The sequence below is a fragment of the Martes martes genome, assembly GCF_963455335.1.
Source record: "Martes martes genome assembly, chromosome: 12".
Taxonomy (NCBI): domain Eukaryota; kingdom Metazoa; phylum Chordata; class Mammalia; order Carnivora; family Mustelidae; genus Martes; species Martes martes.
In genome coordinates, this window is record NC_137900.1 from 12195694 (window position 1) to 12216443 (window position 20750).

At 42.6% G+C, this 20750-nt stretch overlaps 1 protein-coding gene across 22 annotated transcripts in view; it reads right to left on the reverse strand.

The window, feature by feature from the left end:
• TRPM3 (transient receptor potential cation channel subfamily M member 3) overlaps window positions 1-20750 on the reverse strand; it is a gene marked incomplete at its 5' end in the record, with an annotated part of 786868 nt that overhangs the window by 233407 nt on the left and 532711 nt on the right. For 21 of the 22 annotated variants that reach the window (XM_080819682.1, XM_080819679.1, XM_080819696.1 and 18 more), the window contains 3 exons: window positions 2475-2599; window positions 5860-6073; window positions 18988-19192. In XM_080819682.1, the coding sequence (XP_080675808.1) occupies window positions 2475-2599; window positions 5860-6073; window positions 18988-19192 (544 nt within the window). Of the gene's footprint in view, window positions 1-2474; window positions 2600-5859; window positions 6074-18987; window positions 19193-20750 lie in introns of those variants that run through there. The other variant, XM_080819689.1, reaches the window with a different exon arrangement.

Sequence of the window (20750 nt, forward strand, 5' to 3'; positions counted from 1 at the left end):
TAAATCCTGTACACCAAAACCCAGCACGTTTGGTCCAAGTAATTTAGAATGTGAAGAACAAATTCTGTTGCTCTACAGGAGCCTGGAAACCCTACGCACATTCCGACTCCTGAGTTTGGTGGGGGAGGGGGCCTTGAATCAGAGGGGTTGAAATTCAATAGCTCTCGGTCAAAGATTTATCGAGAAAGTAAAATGCAACTGTTTTTCCCGTGCTTTTTATAATCTGTCAATGTCAATCCTTTCCTCGATGGTCTCTGCAGGTTCACCAGGCCCTTCGTGAGCCACGGTTTTCCTCTACTAGCCCCTGTAAGTGGGGAGAACTCCTGTGAACATTTTACTGAGCACGAGTGGCTCCTTCTGCCCTGTGCGTGGGGATCAGGACTAAATTTTCTCATTGGGAAGTCAGGCAACACGACTAAGACCCACTGGCATAGGCCTGAGGAAGTTCCTATTGGCATAAGACTGGGAAGAAATATGGGTAGAAAGAAATTAAGAATAAAAAGGAGGAGCGCGAGAGGAGGTGAAATCAGAGGAAAGGAGCTCAAATTGGAGGAAGATGAATCAGGGGTCTTTCTTGCAACTCAGCAAGGCAAGTGAATGCAACGGAAGCTCTGTCTTTCTGCACTCACACAGAATTTCTAAGACACACAACATGACACAGAAAAGCAGTAGGTCAGCATTCCCTGCAAATGTTTAGGCAACTGAGGTCATTATTTGGTTACTCTATTTGAATAATGAAATCACCAGCTTCCATTTATTTATAGTTCATCTGAATAAGAAAGTTCCAAAGTGGTTCCCCCCCCACCACCAAAAAAACCCACCTAAATAATAGTAACTCAGGTTTACAATAGAGATCCTGAAGCCATGAACATTTAAAAACGACTTCTGAATCATCACAACATTTTAAAATAATTAAGTCGTTTGCTAATAAAATGCACTTATTCTAGTTCACCATCAACTTCAAAGCCAGCTCGGAATCTGAGGAAAGCATTAACCCAAGTATATTTCATCAAAGACTAATTCCACATACTCAAAAAAAAAAAAAAAAAAAAAATCAGCCATGTTTGTTTTTCCAGTCAGTTCTGCCTACATATCACTTTGGAAATTGCTGCTTGAGATAATCAAGTTGTGTGTGATATAAAACAGACAGAAAATTCTAGTTAAGAGACTATTACACTGATAAAATTAATATCTCGTTTCTTACCCCATGTTTTCTAGATAAATTAGTGTTTCTACAGGTGTAGCATTGATAAGGATGCTTCTTATCCACTTAAAGGTCCTGAAGGATTTAAAGAGTATTTTATTGCATTTCATGATGTTTGATTTCTCTTTTTACTCAAAGAATTTTGCTTTGTATTAAAAACTGCAGAGGCTGTGCTGTATTAAAATAAGATGGTTTCACTGTACTGCTATGCAACAGAAGGAGCAATTTAAGAACAGTTAATTCTCAAGCTCTCAGTTTTCAGTTCAGACAGACCTCATGGAACTTGGAAAAACCACGGAGCACATTTGTTACACCCTACGGTGTCTTGATCAGGAAGGGAAGAGTATATTGACCTTGTGCAGAGGTGCAATGATCAATAATTAATTATGAAAGTTATCAGGGGAAAAAAGCAGTGAATAAAGTATGGCAATTACATATAGTTTAACTACAATTCCTATCAAGTGGAATTTTGAGAAGAATTATATAGGGGAAGAAGTCTGGTGGATCGTAGGAGAGAAAACCCTCCCAAGGAGGTTGGGGATAACCTGCTGGTGGTAAACAAAACAAAACAAAGCAAAACAAAAGCAGGACTTAGAAGAAACAGAAGAAAGATGATGACTCAGAAAAAATAAGTTCTCTCTAGCAAAAACTGACTGATCAGTCCATGTGTGGCTCTGGACCTGAGAGAAGGAAAGTGAGGTCAGCAGCTTGCTTGAGTTTGGTCAAAGGTTTCTGAGGAGTTTCTGAGTGGGAAATCAAGAATCCAACTGTGTCTACTCCTTACCCAAGCATTCAGCAAGAATCAGATTCAGAAAGAATCTTCCCCTGTAGTTTTCCTGAGCTAGCTGAAGGGCACTCAAATAATAAGGAAGCTGGAGACTTGGGTGTGAAGGTCCCCATGGAATGTGGCGGTCGATGAGCTCATGTTGCTTGATGTGACCTGGCGTTAATTAATCTCAACCGCACTGTGCCAACAGCACTCACAAGATTTGATGGGTGAGGAAAGACACTGCTTGATTCAAACCAAGAGGGTAGTTTGTAAGTCTTACTTAGGATCTTTCTGATCATAAGAACTGAGGTTGGAGTTTGTATAGGTAGATTTTGGAAAATACATGGTCTTCCAATAAATTATTCCCCACATGAATTTCTTTTGGGGAGGTGGGGACCAAAATAGTATTAAAATATGTGTATTCTGAGTTCTAATTTCATCTTACTCTTTCGATAGGCACTCTAAGAGAAGTCACAGACCCGGGCAGTTTCTACGACTTACATCTCTTCCAATCAGGTCCTCCTGGTTTTCCACAATTCCCCAGGGGGCGATGCCTATGGTACATATCTTCCCTCGAGACTTGGATGCGTGGTCCTTTAAGGCGTCTCCAACATGGCGAATAACACCTGAGAGGAAAAAGAACTAATTATTCTTTCTTTTAAAGCAATTACTCTCCATTGTTCTAAAGGAAATTGGGATAAATGTGTCTTGTAAGTCTAAATGCATTGAATATAAAATTTTAACACATGTCTACACAAATGTTCAGAACAGAACATAAATTTGTGGCTCTAATGTCAGGTATATTTGTGGGACTTTCATATGAACTCTAGAAATGAGTTTCTCATTCGACTTTAAGTTCTTTTTTGCCTAAGGAAAAAACTATTTAAAAGCATTCAATGTCTTAAAAAGCAAAACAAATACAATTCTTTAAACTTAGGGAATCTTTTTCTTGTACCGTAAGTATAATGGTATTAGTATGGCTGAGAACCAATACCATGAGTATATCCTATAAAAAGCACCATACAGAATATTAGATGAAATCTATGCCACAGTTTGTGTCTAAGTTAGAGTCATTCAAATAGAGTAGTTACGTAGATCAGGTTTTGTTCATCTTGCTTTCATCTTCCTATTTATTGACACATCATCTGGAGACCCTACTTCGAAAGAAAACCTTGACATATTCTTCGGAAAATTTTGTTGAAAATACAGCTTTTTAGCTTCATCATTCTAATTGTTTTCCTCGTCTGTCATAATGGCCTTCTCCATCACCGTGGCCTTCCTCACCATAGTTAAAAGTGAAAAAATTCCGTTTACAAGATGGCAGGGAACCTCTCTCTGGTATTTTAATGAAGATAAGCTGCATTGAAAGAAGACGCAATTTCTCATCTATTAACCTCCTTCTCAAATCATTTTTATAGAAGAGGTAAACTATATTCTCTAAGGAAAGTTGCGTCCACTTATCTCAATTCTACCCATTCCTCAAGGAAAAATTCACGTGTAGTACCAGCTCCTACAGGAAAGCTGAGTTGGATTTGATTTTTCTCTCCCTTTGAGTAGGACTGCAGTTGGCGTATCTTGAATCACTCGGTATGTTACGTAACATATTCTTCTGAGAGTCACTATCACACGTGAGGGTAAAACTCCCCATGGGGCATGCTGGGGCGGGTCAGCATCTTACTTCACCTTCATGTATCTCAGGTGCTAGAACCGAGTCAGGGCTCCAACACTGCAGGGAACTGACAGAGCACACAAAACGCCCCAGGCAATTTCATCCCAGGAGAGGAGACACATGTGAATCACGCCATTCTGAAATAGTCATAAGAGCAAACAGAAAGACCCTCCTTTTTTTTTTTTTTAAGATTTTATTTATTTATTTGACAGAGAGAGATCAAAAGTAGGCAGAGAGGCAGGCAGAGAGAGAGGGGGAAGCAGCCTCCCTGCTAAGCAGAGAGCCCCATGCAGGGTTTGATCCCAGGACCCTGAGATCAGGACCTGAGCCAAAGGCAGGGGCTCAACACACTGAGCCACCCAGGTGCCCCAAGACCCTACTTAAAAAAAAAAAAATCAAATAAAAGAGTGTAAATAGCGTTAATCCATATTGAGCCATGCTGGCAGTATTGATAAATAAGAATATCAATTTCACTCGGGAGGTTATCTAGGGATCTTCTAAGACAGAGTAATGGTGGAAAAAAAAAAAAGCAAAGGAAAAGCAAATGCAAGAATTAAGCTGGGAATATCTGTGTTCATTCTCTCCCCACCCACCCCCACCCCCACCCCCACCCCCACCCCACCCCACCCCCCCCCCGCTATTTATATGCAAAACTCCTTTCAGGCCCTATCAAGGACAAGTTTATCCTCAAGGCCTGCCCTCAGTCAGCCACAATCCTACCATTGCCTCTTACCTAACCTGAGATGCCACCATTAGAACCCAACTTTGGGTACTGTACTGAGCGCCAGCCTCGGGTGAGGCAGAGATGAACTATTTGGTTTACAGTATTCACGCTGTAACTTCTTCTTTTGATACTGGGTGCATTTCATAAAAGATAAAAAAGTAATAAAGGATGTTCCGCGTTCCCAGAAACAGAAGGTTGTTAAGAGATTCTTTTGAACCTTCAGAAACCTTGCAGTGGGTTTGCAGTGAGGGGCAGGAGACGCCAGGAGGGCAAAAGGTTGAATGATCACGCGTGAATGAGACCGCGACACGGAATGAAATCTGGCGCCTAAAGGCTGAACAGCCACTGAGAGATGTTTGCTCTGTGGATACTTGATGACTACCAAATAAACAGTAAAGGGCTGACTGGGCAGGTCGCTATAAGACCAGGTCAGACAGACTGAGTCAGGAATTCACAGAACAATGATGAGCGTGGGCAATGAGCAGCGTTCACCACTGAAAAGTACCTGTGGAGTCACAGGCTGGATGTTCACAAATTCTAGGTATCAGGGAGAATTCTGAGCGTGGGTCTTGCTGCAATATTTCCCAAATTGCACACAAATGAATAAACAGTACTGAGATAACCTCTTATTTAAAATTAGTTAGCCCAGTGTTATGCTGAATCTTCCCCAATTCCAAACGCGTGTGGGATGCCCAGACTTAGAGCCTTGAATCAAGTTTAAATGAACTTGCTTCAGTCTTCCTTGTGCATTTCCAATCGGCCCTTCTGACTCAGGCTGGGGGAAATACGGCAAAGCAATTTACAGGCATCCATTCCATTATCTGCTGCACATTAATAACGTGCTACATGTAAGCACTTAACTGTAAGTGGGCTTGTGAGAATTGATTTGACAGCCTACCTGCATCACAATGTAGAGAAACTAACCTGGCAGGAGAAAAAAAAAATTATTTGGAAATCAGAGCGTGATGTGTCTTCTACTGGGTATAGAGCTGATTTAATAAACTATTTTAAATAGTAAACAAACAGTACTCCAGACTTTGCTGTCACAATTGATGTCCCAGATGTAATGGGCATTTTACAACAATGAAAGCTATTTGCACCTAGCTGAAAATGGCTTCAAGATCAGATGCGAGCTTCCAATTTAGAGCAAAGGTTATTCTTTAAAAAAATTACCGGATGCTTATCTGGCAACCTGAGGTATTGAAAGTATACTGAGAAATTCCATTAGGCTTACAAATTCTGTAGAGTCGAGTATTCAATATCCCAACCTGTTTCCCAGGTCTAAGTGATTCCTCGTGGTTGAAAACTGCCTGTATGGTTATCAGGCTGGTCGCAGAGGGCAGCAGCAGAGGATGAAGGACCCGCCAGTGAGGACACACAGGATGAGAGACGAGATGGGGGGACACACATATACTGAGCCTTAGGAGAAAATGGCCTTGGTGACAGCACCCCCGTGGCCTGAGCTTGCCCTTCCCTGTCCCACTTCCAGTTACCTGTGTTAACCCCTCCCGTGAAGATCCACGCTCCGGTGGTCATGGCCGCTTTGATGAGCCCCTTCCCGAAGACTTGCTTGAGTTTTGGCTGGAGTTCGAAGTTCTGCAGGCCCCCGTGCACGGAGATGAGAAGCTTGGGAAGCTCCAGCTGCCACTCCTTGGTCATCAGGTGCAGAAGGAGGTCAGGTTTTGTGTCGAAGGACACTCGCACGTACTGGAAGAAGAAGGGCCACCACCGGTTAGGGAGACAGGGCAGGGCTGCCTGGGTGGGCGGGTGGTGCGCGGGGAGGGCTGCTGCTTAGCTTTACTGATTACAACAACGTGGCCAGTACTTGAAGGAAACCTCTCATATGAAATCTGACTTTTGAGAAAAGGCAAATCACTTTCTTCACCAAGAGAGTCTTTGTTCGGTGAAGGGATTCATCGCTTTTAAAGGTTTTCTTGAAACTGTAACTTATTACGAACTTTAAAATGGTTCGATTTTCTAAAAGTTACATTTCTAAAACGTAACTTTCCCCAGTTACACCGACTGGGCCTAGACATCACTGGTTTCTGCGACCCTGATAGTCTGAGCGGTTTGGAAAAATTCTGCAGTTCTACCTAATGTAATGAGAATTTTAAAACATGGTAACAGCTGATTACATTTATTTAATCTATAATACTGCACACTAAATACTTTTTTAAAATATTTAATTTATTTATTTGACAGAGAGAAATCACAAGTAGGCAGAGAAGCAGGCAGAGAGAGAGGAGGAAGCAGGCTCCCTGCTGAGCAGAGAGCCCGATGCGGGGCTCGATCCCAGGACGCTGAGATCATGACCTGAGCCGAAGGCAGAGGCTTTAACCCATTGAGCCACCCAGGCGCCCCCTGCACACTAAGTATTTCTTAAAGAAGACAAGTGACAAAAGGCATGCCAATCATTCATACGGAATAATACAAAAAATTAAAGTGTATATCAGATTTCAAGATATTAGCAGATACATCTAGAAATAAGTATACTAAGTATATGTAAATGAAATGCTATAAGTACATACAAAGATAAGCACGTATATAAGCACATACATACTCATTTAGGTCTCAGTTTAATTATATAAAGACTTCCACCTTTAGGTGGAAACAACTGAAATAGTGGGCAAATATATTTGAAAGCCTTTTGAAATGCATTGCTGAGCGGGCATGAAAAGAGCCAATATTCAGATTCCCAAACAAAGTAGAAGCTGGAACCTCAGGAGACAAGGAAGGACCAAAGCAGGCTTTGGACCTGAGAGTTTCTCCTAAACCCTGGCAGATGCGGGAACCTGCTTTACCGGCTTTACGCAGTATGGACAAGTTTAACAGGGAAATCCCATGTAAGCTGGGATACTTCAAAGGGCTCCATTCTCAAGCGTAAGGAAGAAACAAGTGAGCAGAAGTCTGATGTACAGAAGAAAGCAAGGAAACCTGCCTGCTTCTACCTTGGTTCTGAGTGGATGGGGAAAAAAATTCCCCTCTGATTATTAATAAACCAGGGGGCCCTCACGAAGGCTTTGATCCACATTCACACTATTAGTGTGGCTTGAAAAATACCAGAGTATTTGATTTTAAATGGATCTGGCTGGGTAATGGCTCCGGATACTCAGCAGAAACACATGCAAATCCCCTGTGGAGGAAAATATCCTCAACCCAGAGCTCGGAGAGTATCCGCAGGAAAATAAACATTTCATAGTAAAAAAAAATAAAATTATGTCTCGCATAAGGAAATCCAGCAATATGCTGGAGACCACAAGAAATAACAGGTAGCAGAATAAGACCCTCAAAGATATTGAAATATTCAGAGATTATAAAATAGCTATATTTAATATGTTAAAAACACAAATGAGATTATTGAATGTATCAGTAAGGAACAATAGACTATAGGGAATGACCAATCCTTTTGAAAAAGAATCAAAAGCAACGCTGAGAAATAAAAAATAATAATTTAAAGAAAAATACGATAGAAAAATTAAGCTACAGATCAGACACACTAATGATAGATCCAGAGAAATTGACCAGATGCAGCCTAGAGAGACAAAGGAATTAAAAACAGAAGCAAAATTGAAAACCTTGGAGGAGATGATCTGCGTTCTAGATGGAACTAAAAGAAAAAATGGGCAAGAAGCAATACTCAAAAAGACGCTGGCTGGCAATTTCTTAGAAATGTTGAATGATACAGATTCTCAAATCCAGGAACGTCCATGAATCCCAAGCAGGATAAATAAAAACAAAAAACAAAACAAAACAAAAAAAACACCACTCAGAGACACCTCATAGAGAACACCAAAGGGAGGGAAATTTTAAAAACCTTCAAAATCTGCTAGAAAATAAGACAAATCACCTACAAAGAAACCTTCTGTAAGAAAGAAGGTCTATTCCTCAACAGCAAAAATGGAGGCCACAAGCCAGTGTCTTCAATGTGCCAAGAGGAATTATCAGTCAGTGTAAAATTCTATATTCAGCGAAAATATCTTCCAAAGATGAGAGCAAATTATAGACATTTTCAGACTACCCAAACAGAATTTATCTCTAGCAGACTTCCCTGAAGGAAATTTTAAAATATATATAGCAGGGAGAAACTGCACGATCCCAAATGGATGATCTGGGATACAAGGAAGAATCATTAACGAAGAAATTAGCAAATACGCAGCAAATCTAAAAAAAGCACTGGGTGTAGAATATAAAATGATGATACGGTCTAATTTATGGTGGGAAGGGCTAGAGCTACAGCACTGGACAATACCACATTTAATTGGGTGGAAGTTATCAGCATGAAAGCATTCTAAAGTCTGTATGCTGTGTGGGAGAGGAGAGAAGGGTACTGATTAACTTTGGAATTTGTTAAGTATTAATGTTGAAGTAGCACAACCACAGAAAGAACGGAACGACGTGTAATTGTGCAAACATATGCTTTTGGATGTACACACAAATGAGGTTATGCAGGAGGGGACAATTTATTGCAGTATTTTTGGATCTAGGAGACCCCATGGTTGCAAAAACCTCAGAAATTCTGTCAATTCTTTTGTTAAAATGCATTTTAAATAGATTTAGCTGGAATGTGAGGCCAAGCAGCAGAAAAAATGAACGCAGCCTGACAACATAAACTGCATCATCAAGAAATACCAAAGAGCTAACGTTTCCTACATACACAGACCAGAAATCTAAAGAGGTATTGGAATCTAATAAGCTAATTCTCTATGAAATTAATCTACGCAGCGACAATCAATTCCAGAATGGAAAGGGTCAGGATCAGCAATTTTAGCTAAGTACAATAGACCAACAGAATAATAGTAGAAGTGGCATATTTTGCACACAAACTTCCCTGCCGAGGGCGAGATCTTTCTGATACACATCCACAGAGATTTTCAATAACGATGTGCGTTTTCGTGCCACGCAAAGAGCCTTGGGGCTGAAGAGTGGGCAGTGGGCACAGCCGCCGTAGAAGCAAGTACAGTGTTTCTTCAATAAAGGCTCTGCTATTATCTCTATTGTTCTATTTATGAACTCACCGAGTGACCCTAAGGAAAACCTTGGATAATAGATGCTATAAGATGAAAGAATAAAATGTTTTCTGCGCCTGTATACCGCATCTACACCATTTGGGTAGTTAAAATTTGGCGGCCCTGTTGAATTGAATTTATGTCCTGTTGATTAATTCTGAAAAGGGGTATTTAGTGAAATAAATTAGGGCTGGGACTCCCAAGGCTTCCAAACCATAAAAACCAAAAATGCTTAGTGTAGGAGATGGTTAAAATAAAAATTGCTTTCTAAGTTACTGTTCTCTCCTTTACCCTCTTCTGCCTTCAAAAAAGAAAAAAAGAACCCCAGGAAAGTGACCAAAAACAAAAACAAAACCAGAAACCTACTGAATTTGTTAAAATTCCTTCTGAAGCAGTCTAATCTTTTTCCTAGTTAAGAGAAGCTTGCTTGTGATCACAGAAGTCTTGTTACTCTGAGTGCTCTACTAGGGAATGAATGACCTTGGGTCACCTTGTCCCTAGCTCTATCTTACAGATGGGCAAACAGAGGCACTTGCTGTCCAGTCTGTGTAAGGTCACACTGCTGGCAGGCCCTCTTCATAAATTTTTTTTCTGCTCTCAATTTCTTAATTCAACTGAGAACCACCCCTCCCAAACCCCAAGCCAAGACCGTTTTGTATTTACTGTGCCCCAGCATATGTATTATCATGATTCCCCCCAGTAATGAGGAGGTTGGGATCATCCACATTTCACTGCTGGGGGACAGAAACGATCCATCAGGTTCTCAAGTTCTATTGACAGTTAGTGGTGATGACAGGGTCCATAGCCCAGGTTTGCTAACTCTAGAGTCCTCGCTCTTGACTTCAAACTAAAAATGCCCCTCCCTTCTTCTCCTTTTCTTTTGCCTAGAAGCAGTCTCAAAGTTCTAATGTGCAGCAGCCTCCGACAGGCTTCTCAAGCCCATGCCCTCACCAAGACCTCAACAGAGTTCTTTCTCCAATTCCTTTTTGATCCCACGATTTCTCAGTTCAAAGTGCTACAATATATGTAAACTCTCACGCTGCCTGTCCTGGGTCCTCCCCACTTTGGCCTGACCCCACCTAGAGGTGTTTCCCCACTTCTCTCTGCATTTGGCTAATGTTGTTCCCTAAGTCCTAGAATACCCAACTTATCCCTGTCTTGTCTACAGAAATCATTCTCCTCTATCAAAGGCTTTACCTGACTTCCCCTGAGAATGCAAGCTCTTACGGATGCAGCATAGGTCTCCACCTAACCCAGCTGGATTTTTTTTTCCCGGTCGTTTCTTGCACTTGTCAGTTTTATCTGTCCAGGTCGCAAGATCTTTGAGGGCAGGGACCATGTTTGACCTGACCGTGATTTTTGATAAAACTTTCACATTGGCTATGAAGTAGTCAGTCTTAGAAATGGAAGGGAACTTAGAAGTATCTTAGCAATCATGGGAACTAGAAATCACTGGGTTCAATTCTTCTGTTATAGAGGGAAGGACAGTGAGAGCCAGAGAAAGTGAGTGACCGCGACCTCCGAGATAGCCGTCTAATAATCAACCACTCATCTAGTTCATGATTAAAACCAATGCTGCTGCAGGAACTCTTGGTGGAGCTGTGCCTCTCAGAATTTAATGTGCACAACTCTCCCGGGGACCTTGTCAAAGATAGAGCTTCTGGTCCGGTAAGGCTGGGGTGGGGCCTGTGGTTTTGCATTTCTGACTAGCTTCCCAGGGACCACGTGAGAAGCAAGGATTACAACTCTTCCCCAAACCAAAGATTCTAAGTGGTGTTTTGTGTTTCTCATCGTGCCAAAGGATAGAAAGATCACTCAATAGTTTACATGAAACTCACAGAGGGAAACGGGAGAGATACCGGAGGAATTACTCAGGCGACAATAAATAAGAAAACACAGCTATTTTCAGCGACCCAAATGATGGCCAATGACCTAATCCCCTGGAGAATAAGAGGCAAGATTTCTTTTTAAAGGAAGAATTTAAAGGAGTCCATTAATCGTTTTGGTTATTGTCATGGTTTAGTAACTCCAATGATTTGGGGGGTAAGACGCTAATTAAAACAAAGGGATAAAATGACACTTAACGATGATCTGAAGATGTCAATTTTTAAAATTGTGATTTTACACCCATAAAAAGCAGATTAGTCAGGAACTCTCCAGGATCTTATAATATAACAGCGAACTCATGTGCCCAATCAGCAGCTTCAAGGTCATAAATGGTTGTCCCCAGAGCAATTAATAAGTGGTCAATGTGACTGGAAATTAGGAGCTATTTTGGTTGTCAAGATAAGCAGTTTGACTGTCCTCCTGTGAGCTCATTGACTGCTAAGGTATCACCTTACAAATAACAAGAAACCTTCCTGATGTGGATACTACATTTTGTCACCTGGGCAGTACTCTGCTACGGTGAGGCGTGCTTCTATTTATGGATTTTCTAATCATGAGCAGTGTCACACTCTATCATCAGGTATGGGCACTGTAAGTCATTTGGCCAATTTGCACACCTTCGCTTGTGAAATGGGGGTGATCCCGACCACCTCACAAGACACCGTGAGGACTAAATTGTGGAAAATCACCTGGTATGGCAGAAAAACCAATACATGAAAACTGAATGAAGGTTACAAACACTCACCTTATAAATGGCTTCTGCCTACAACAAATGACTTGCCTTTAGCTCTTCAGCAGATGGGTTAAAGGAGCAATTTGTTTCTCAGTTCTGAGTTACCTGGGGGAGTGACTGGTGCAGCTGTTTATCTACATGAAAGTACCTGTCAAGAGCAAAAATGCTACTTTTGCCCTGGGCTGCCTAACCCATCCTTCGCCCACATGCCCTTAGTCGCTCACTGTATAATTTCTAGAGATAAACGGAGCTCAAATAAGTTGCCCAGGCCTAGAATAATCTCCTTTTCTTTTCTATCATTAGCACCCCTGCCTGTAGCAGGAAACCCGTGTGATGAGCTAATGACATCCAGACAGCACTTTGAGAAATTTCTATATAAAATAGGAGCTTGCTCTGGTTGAAATTGTCCTATTGGATCTGTTCTTAGGTGCTTTGGCGGCATATGGTGGGATTTTCACAAAGAACACACATTTTGAGTTCCGAACCACAAACTTATGAATTAAATTTTGTGAGACTCTGAGAGAAAACTAGGGATTTCTTGTGTTCCAGTGGCATAGGGCTTTGGTAGCTGAAGCCCGAGTTTTTTTTTTTTTTTTTTTTAATATTTTATTTATTTATTTGAGAGACAGAGACAAGTAGGCAGAGAGGCAGGCAGAGAGAGAGGAGGAAGCAGGCTCCCTGCTGAGCAGAGAGCCCGATGCGGGACTCGATCCCAGGACTCTGGGATCATGACCTGAGCCGAAAGCAGAGGCTTTAACCCACTGAGCCACCCAGGTTCCCTGAAGCCCGAGTTTTTATTCTGCCTGATGCTAAAGGTCTTTCTGGGTAGCAGGTGACTTCACAGAAGTTTTTTCTAAAGCTACTCTTCCTGCCAAGTCAGTAGAAATGTTACTATTCACTCATCAAAACTTTACCCATGGCCTCACTCTGTACTAAACTTGGAGGTCACAGGTGCGTCAGAGACCAGACAATATGGTTCTGCCTCTGTAACACCCAGGGTGGGCAAAGGCTGGTGCGTGTGTGTGTGTGTGTGTGTGTGCGCGCACATGCATGTGTGTGAGGGATCGCCATTACAACTTAGAACAGGCTGGGGTTGTTTAATTAAAATATAAATAAAAATTCTGGACTGGATTGGAATTCTGAACTGGAGAGCTGGTGGGATAATTTGGCTGTGATGACGAATGAGTCACCTCTATAGGGCTAAATTTTGACCCCTGTAACCTTGCACAGCTTTTTAAATGAAAATGTACAAGAGCTGCAGAATGATAAATCTGGCTACGCTCCTGGAAACAGTAAACCCTCTTCCTGGTCCTGTAATGCCATCTTTAATTCCGGGAAATTATCCATTGGGGTTGGTCAGCAGTGCTTGCTTGGAGTAGTGGTAAGACCACTGCGAACTATTTGAACACTTATTTTGAATGCTTTTCTTCCAAGGCTGTAGGGGGACATTTTGCCCATTTTCCTTTCTGTTGAGAAATGTGATAAGCATCATTTCATTTTTTTTAAGTCTTTGTAGCCACATCTTTAAATGAGTACATTTAATTGAAGCTGTGGCCAAGGACGACGCGTCGGGTCAGGCTGCTGTGACGATTTTGCTGACACCAGCTTCCTAAGCCCCTGGAGCTGTGAGTTTTGCAGCAAGAGTTTCACACTGATGGTGGTTCCGTGTATGTAAAAGCTCCCTCGAAGGAAAATACTCGGAGAGCAAATGTGTGGTGTCACTGGTTATCACATTCCCAGTGTGTCAACCCACAAAATTTTGGAAGTGAAACATGCCGTTGGAATTTAGTCTACATTGTTTTTGTTATTCCTCAGTGTTAAGTACCAGGTGTGTCCAGGTGATAGCTGATGGCTGAGAAGTCAGAGCCAAAGGTTTAGAGATATCAAACGCCACTGAACATATAAATAGGTCAGAGTAAGGGTACTCTCTGTGTTTTCTGCCACAATTATTTAGCATAAAATTTTCTAGAGGCAAAGAGATGGGAATCTTTTAAAGGCAAGATGTGTTTCCTGCAGGAGGGTTGGTCCTTCCCTTCCTTTCCTATAGGTCTATGACTGGGTCCAGAAGTTTCAGTGATATATTCGAGTTTTAATCCCTGTTTCAGAAAGCCCTCCCAAAGGTACTGCAAATTCAGTGGCCTAAAGATTAAAAGGTAGAAAGTAGAAATCAATGGAACAAATACCAACCCCCTCAAATACCTTACCATGCTTACGGAAAGCTGCCTAGTTAGCCAACATCTAATGATTAGTTGTTTTGTTTGGTGAAATGGATTTCATCTAATTTCATATTTGGTATGTATCAGTCAGTGATGAGTCCCAGATTAAATGTGCATAATTCAAAGACAGACAATTAAAAAAAAATCAAATTCCATCCCAAAACATTTGAAGAGTATATGATCGTAGGTGCCGTGCGGCCAACAGAGTCCCCACGCCCGGAAGCATCCTCCCCCCCCAATCCTCCCACTGGCCGTGGTCAGAGAATGAGGCTTGCACCCCGGGGGACTCAACGGTTAGAGCTTTAAGTGTGACAATGAGGCAGAGGAACAAATACCTAAATTATATAAAAACTGTAATCAGGGGCTCAACCTGATCTGATAAACAGTGAATAGCAGGGGAAAACCTGAAGATAATTATGTGAACGGCTGGAGAGGTTTAAATACAAGCCCTTAATTAGGTTCTACTTACCTGACCCACAAGTCAGCTCAGCATTAATTGGAAGAGATGATTAGTAGCAAAGAAGATTCTGTACACGCGAGTCCCGCCCTGCCCCGTTTTCTAAAGAACCTACAGCCGTAGCCCCAGATAAAGAAGAGTCTTTGAGAGAGGGAGGGCCCGATGTCTGCTGTGGGGACACATCTCGCGACTGCTCTCTAAGTCAGTTTTAAAAGGTTACTGAGAACTCATTCTACTAAGACAATGTCTAACCCAGAGCTTTAGTATTTTATCATCTTCTTCCTTGGTCCTCATATTCCCACGTTTAGGAGGCACCTGCATGAATTGCCGGGTCCCCCAGTAGCCCAGGAATGGCATTTGGGGCTTGCAATTTGGAAGGGCCTGGCTCGGTGCCGAAAACAGAAGGGAATGAGGACCCCTCACTCACTGTCAGCTGTGGGAGTGTCTCCTGCCTGGGTCCGGATTTCTTTGTGAAGTGAGCGGGATGCTGGGTGCAGGGCTACTGCACGTTCCCAGGCTTGTCAAGCCTGGGAATTGAGGACAGGATACCACAAAGTGCTGGGAAAAGCTCGGAAAATGGTCCCATTAACCTAGGATGTAATTTTACAAAGACCTCCTCCTGCTCCTAGCTTTTGAGTTTAATTAACCTCATCAAATAACAGTAATTTTCTAATTCTACTGCAAAGTTTTCAAAACCCTTATAAGAGAGCTAGAATAGAATAGTAATTAGCTTCCCTTCAAAACATCCATAGTCGATACCAAGCACACAGGACAGGGAAGACACAGAACTGACGGCAAGTCCTGAGGGGCCTGGTTTAAGAATTATCTATGTCATTGAATAACCGAGTAACTCTCGGAAAAGAATTTAACTTCTTTGGGCTCTGGTCGACTCGTCTATGAAACAGGTAGACTGAGATTACTTAGTACTTTTTAAGCCTGGCTGAATAGAATAACCTGGCTAATTTAAAAAAATACTTCAAATGCCCAGGTTCCAACCCAGACCAATGAGGGAGATTCTCTAGGAATGATTCTTGGCCACGGGCGTCTGTAGTAGCCCAAGGTCATTGAGATCCCCCAAGCAGAGAACCACCTTATCAATCTTTCCAGTGTTTTTGGAGACCGAAGCTCTGTGACGTCATGCTGTACTTCCTAGGGGAAGACACACAGACAGAATGTTTCTGAGCAGATATGGTTTCCCTATGGCCCACTACATTTTAATAAAGATTCTCTTTTCTCCAACTGAACCTTCTACCAAACTCCGGTGGATTCTACCTCACAATGTGTCCAGACCACAATGGCACTTTGAAGACCCAAATGCCTCATCTTGGGCTGTCTTGAAGGTAAAAATTAATGTTATATATAAAATTTAAAAAAAAAAAGTCAAAATTGATCTGCCCTCTAGAAGTTTTTTGCCCACTTTGCTAAAAATCATCTCAACTTTCAAATATTCTTGTCAGGAACACGGATCAAAGACATCAAGTTAGCTGACCGGTTTCCCTTCAATCATGGTGAATACTGAACCACGCCTTCCCCATCTGAAGACTGACTGACATTCTTTAACAGACAGTAGTTGCTGATTTTTCCCTTTGTCCAAACTGCATGCCGGTTCATTGGGGAGGGCAAGAAGTAAGGGAGGCCTGCGTTGGCACAAAACCTGCCCGATAAAGCCAGACATCTGACCTGCTGTCAGCCCCGCCCCTTGGTCTAGACAGGAGAATCAGAATAATTCAAGGCCAGGTATTCAAAGTGGACAAAATGTTCATTGTCTCTGGATAGGAGGGACTCTCACTCGCTAAATATTTGGTTGTATGAAGGAAAAAAAGAAGAAAGAAAGAAAGAAAACTGGTCCTCGTTTGGCTGATAAGACTCTGAAAGAAAGGTTTCTCGTCATGGAGTCTGCTAGGAGACCATCAAGGACACACAAGACCTAATCTGAGGGCTGCCTTCATGGTTACACTGCTCAGAAAGGCAGTGCTTAGGCTAATCCTCTGCACCTGCTGTCTTGAGGTCCTTAACAGTTTTATCCTTGAATCTGTATTTTCTGTGTGAAGTCTGATGGGACGGGAGAGCATGTGCAGAGGGCTGGGGACCTGAGCTCACACGTGGTCCACGGTCCCACATCCCACCCCCTCCTGCTGCCTCCCTGGGACAGGGGATCTCAGTCACCCGCTCCCACCTCCGGTGTCCCTGCCGGTCCAGCCTCTCCACCCCAATGTTGCCTGGGGCAGCAAAGGGGTTTGTTCTCCATCACTGACTGGGACCTGAGCGCTGGCGAGGACAGAGGCAGGGTTGGATGTATTCCCTGTAGCATTTAGGGACAGAGAAGGAAGTAGGTGTCCCCACCTTAGGCTGCCCAGGCCATGGTGTGTTTCCTAGGTGACTTGCTGGAAAGTCTCACCCACACCAGGTCCCGAGCAGGTCCCACAACAGAGACAGCCATTCCCTGGATTGTTGCCTGTCTACTGTGAGTTGGGGTTGTCAGCTGTGGGAATAAAAGGGGATTGCTTTCCCTGCCCCAGCTGGGGGCCTACATTTTCATTTTACACTGGGATCTATAATCCTGTACCTGACCTTTCCTGACCTGACGGCCGACAGATAGTTCTGGGTTTCACAGAGCTATGTGGGGCTTGGGGAGGGCTATGGGAGTTCAATGTCATACATATTCACACTCCCAGAGCAGAATGGAAGAGTTGCCTCTTCAAGTTTTTCTTCTACTGCCAAATGTCATAATATACACATATCATATATCAGCTGTGCGACATGCGGCACAAAGCTCACAGGTACCATTCAAGCGCCCTATGATGTCACTGGGTAGACCACTCCACGATGATCACCATCTACTAAGCCACTTCCTTATCTGTGGCCTGTTCTCCCATCTGGGGGGGCATACTTCATTCTCAGCATTATCATAATCTCATCTCCAGCGAAGAACTTTGGCCCCTCATGGATCCATTTCCATCCCTTTGCTTTTTCTTTTCTTTTCTTTCTTTCTTTTTTTTGCAGCACTTTTCTTAAAGGATGAACTTAGATGGCTTTTAATTAATGCATAGGTCTAGAGGATCCCCAGTGTATATGGTTCAATCCCATACTGGGAATGGGAACTGTGCTGAGCTGGGGACTTTAATGGCTTCGTGTAGGGAAATACATCCCCTGGGTGGATGAGGACATTGCCAAATTTCCACTGCCCTTGTTTTTGTAGAGGCCAAGACTAACTACCTCCCCCCACAGGCCACCCTTTCCCCATGCCTTACTGGGGGCTGCACATAGCAACCTTTTCTTCCCAATTCACTGCTCAAAATTGTTCTTACTCTAATGTATAGCTCTGTACTGATTTTCTTAGGGAAAAACTATGAGAATAACTCAGTCAGTCATTCATGGGGAAGAAAATCCTGTAGGAGTGGGGGAATAGAGGAAAAGGGGAGGAGAGATGAGAGGGGAGAGGGGTGGCTTTTTTTCCCCATATTTAGTCTGTGACTAGTGTAAAGTGACTTCCCTTGCATTTTGCAGTATGCTGCTCTAAGCAAAATTTCCTCTCCAAACTCGGAAAGCTTCGTGGTGTGCCTGAGAGCAGCCACTGGTCCGCCCTCAACTAACTCTCTCTGTTAGAAGCAAGCTTGTTGAAATAGAGCATTTCTAGAATTTCCAAAAACATATGGTGTACTGTTCTCCTGGAAAAAAATCTGTTGGCCAAGTAGGGAGAGGTTCATGATGAAAGCTGCAATTTAGAAGCAACAACTCTTAGAAGTAAAATTTCTATTATTTCCTAAAGTCTCTGTTCCAAACAAAACGCTTTTCATATGGAGTTCTTCTCCTGAGCTCATTATTGGACACAGCTGCTTGGAGCAAAAGCACTCGCTTTAGATGGCAAGATCTCTGGTAGGACTAGTCTGGGATGATCATTTCTACCTTGAACTGAAAGAAATGCTAATTACCAACAGAACAAAACAGAAACCTAGAGGTAAGAATTTTTTTTTTTTTTTAACCAAAGGAGACAGAAAAACATGCCCTAAGGGAAGAGACCCCGAGAGTAACAGAATAAACAGTGGGTCACTGTAGAAAGCTACTCATTATTATTTATAACAACAGTCACTGTGTCCAGTAACCATACTAATTATTTTAAAAATCCTGGGAGGAAGCTTTTCTTCCTCCCATTCTATAGAGGAGAGCAGAGATGCACAGGGCCAAGGTCAGCAGAGCCCCTTGCCTAGCTGGGATCGGGCAGACGTGGGATTAAGCCCAAAGGCTCTATCTCCAGCTCTTTGCCTCTCGTTTGCAAGACGTGAGATAGAATTTGGGAAGCGACTGAATGGGTTTCTGATTACCATGGCTTTGTTGGAGTGGCCACCTCCTTGGAACTCAATGGTCCCGAAAGCATCCGTCGGGCTGAGCTGCGTGTGCTTGCTGATGGACCACTTCTCGGACTGGATGTCATTTCGGGAGAGGCGACTCTCATTTTTCTCATTCTGAAGAACGGAGATACTGGGAGTGAGGCCCACATGCTGGCCGATCAGACGCCCACAGCAACACCTGCAACAGAAGAGGTCAAGGTGAATCCCTTGTCTCTGCCATGATTGGAGCACCCACTTAGGACGACCTGCAGGAGACATCGACAGACTGTAGCCAGCCAGTCAGCTCTCCGGCAGCTCCGGCAGAATCCCATGATGTGGCTATATGAGGCAAATAGTGAACTCAGGATTTACTTGCCATAGGAATTTTCTTTTCTGCCCTTCCTCGGTTTCCTTTAGCTGGAGAAGCTATAACATGCCTCCCGGGCTTCTCCACCCACCTCTCTGCCATATTGTTCAGGATCGGAACCTGCGAACAAAAGCCCTATAGATTTTTCTACCTTTCACTTCTCCCATCTATCAAATCTTGCATGAAAGCCACTGCACGGCTTTGAGGGGAGAATTTTAACATGCACATTTAAATAAGGACTCTCACTCATACGTGAGTCACAACCTAACTTGTCTTTCCCAACTGACATTCACTGTCAAGTGTCCAATTCTGGGAATAAAAACCTACAGCTTAAGTGTTCCCAAAGAAACAATGAAAATATTATTCACAAGATATTTGAAAACAAAATTCAATCTTCACATCATGGAAACGGCCTTTATACTTTCCCACTACCACTATTAAAACATTAGTAATAATACTGGTACATCTCCTTCAGACTTGTACCACTATTACAACTGTTAGTAAAAATACTGACACATAGTTATCACTTATTAAATACTAATGATGATCACATTCATTTTATGAATAAAATATTGCAGTTTTGAAGGTTAGGAAACATGCTCAAGGTTACACAGCTAGTCTATATGACTCTACAGACTGTATTTTAAATTGTGGGGCACCTGGGTGGCTCAGTGGGTTAAAGCCTCTGCCTTCGGCTCAGGTCATGATCCCAGAGTCCTGGGATCGAGCCCTGCATCGGGCTCTCTGCTCAGCAGGGAGCCTGCTTCCCCCTCTCTCTCTGCCTGCCTCTCTGCCTACTTGTGATCTCTGTCTGTCAAATAAATCAATAACATCTTTAAATCTCTTGGTTACGTTGCCTTTTCATAAAGGCATTTCCAGACATTCATATTTACTGCATCCCAAATGCTTCTTACCTCATATGTTTTAAGGCTAAACGAGGGAGTTAAGGAGAATACTAAAGGTAAGGTAAGTAGGATACTAAAAACGTGCTCGGACAGGAATCTGCTGGTCAGCAGTCTAGCCAGTAATCTGCTAGGAGTCTTTTGTTTAAAAAGCTCTTTTTCATTATAGCAGAGAATGTTGGTACAAACTAAGCATTTTGATGAAATGCTTAGAGGAGAAAATCAGTAACCATACTAAAAATACATATAACCCACTTATAGATGGTGATTAATTCCTTCCCAATGGGGTATCTGTTATTTTGTACAGGCTCTTAGAGAATTAACCGCAGGCATGGTATATTATGTGGGGTATACATAGAAGATTGTTACAGAGATGCCCAGCAAATATAAAAAATAAAAATCTTTGACATTGTTTCCCTTGCAATGGATAGTGATTACTATTGTAGTTCTGTTCCCATAATTGCTACTCTGTGTTCTCACTTCATTAT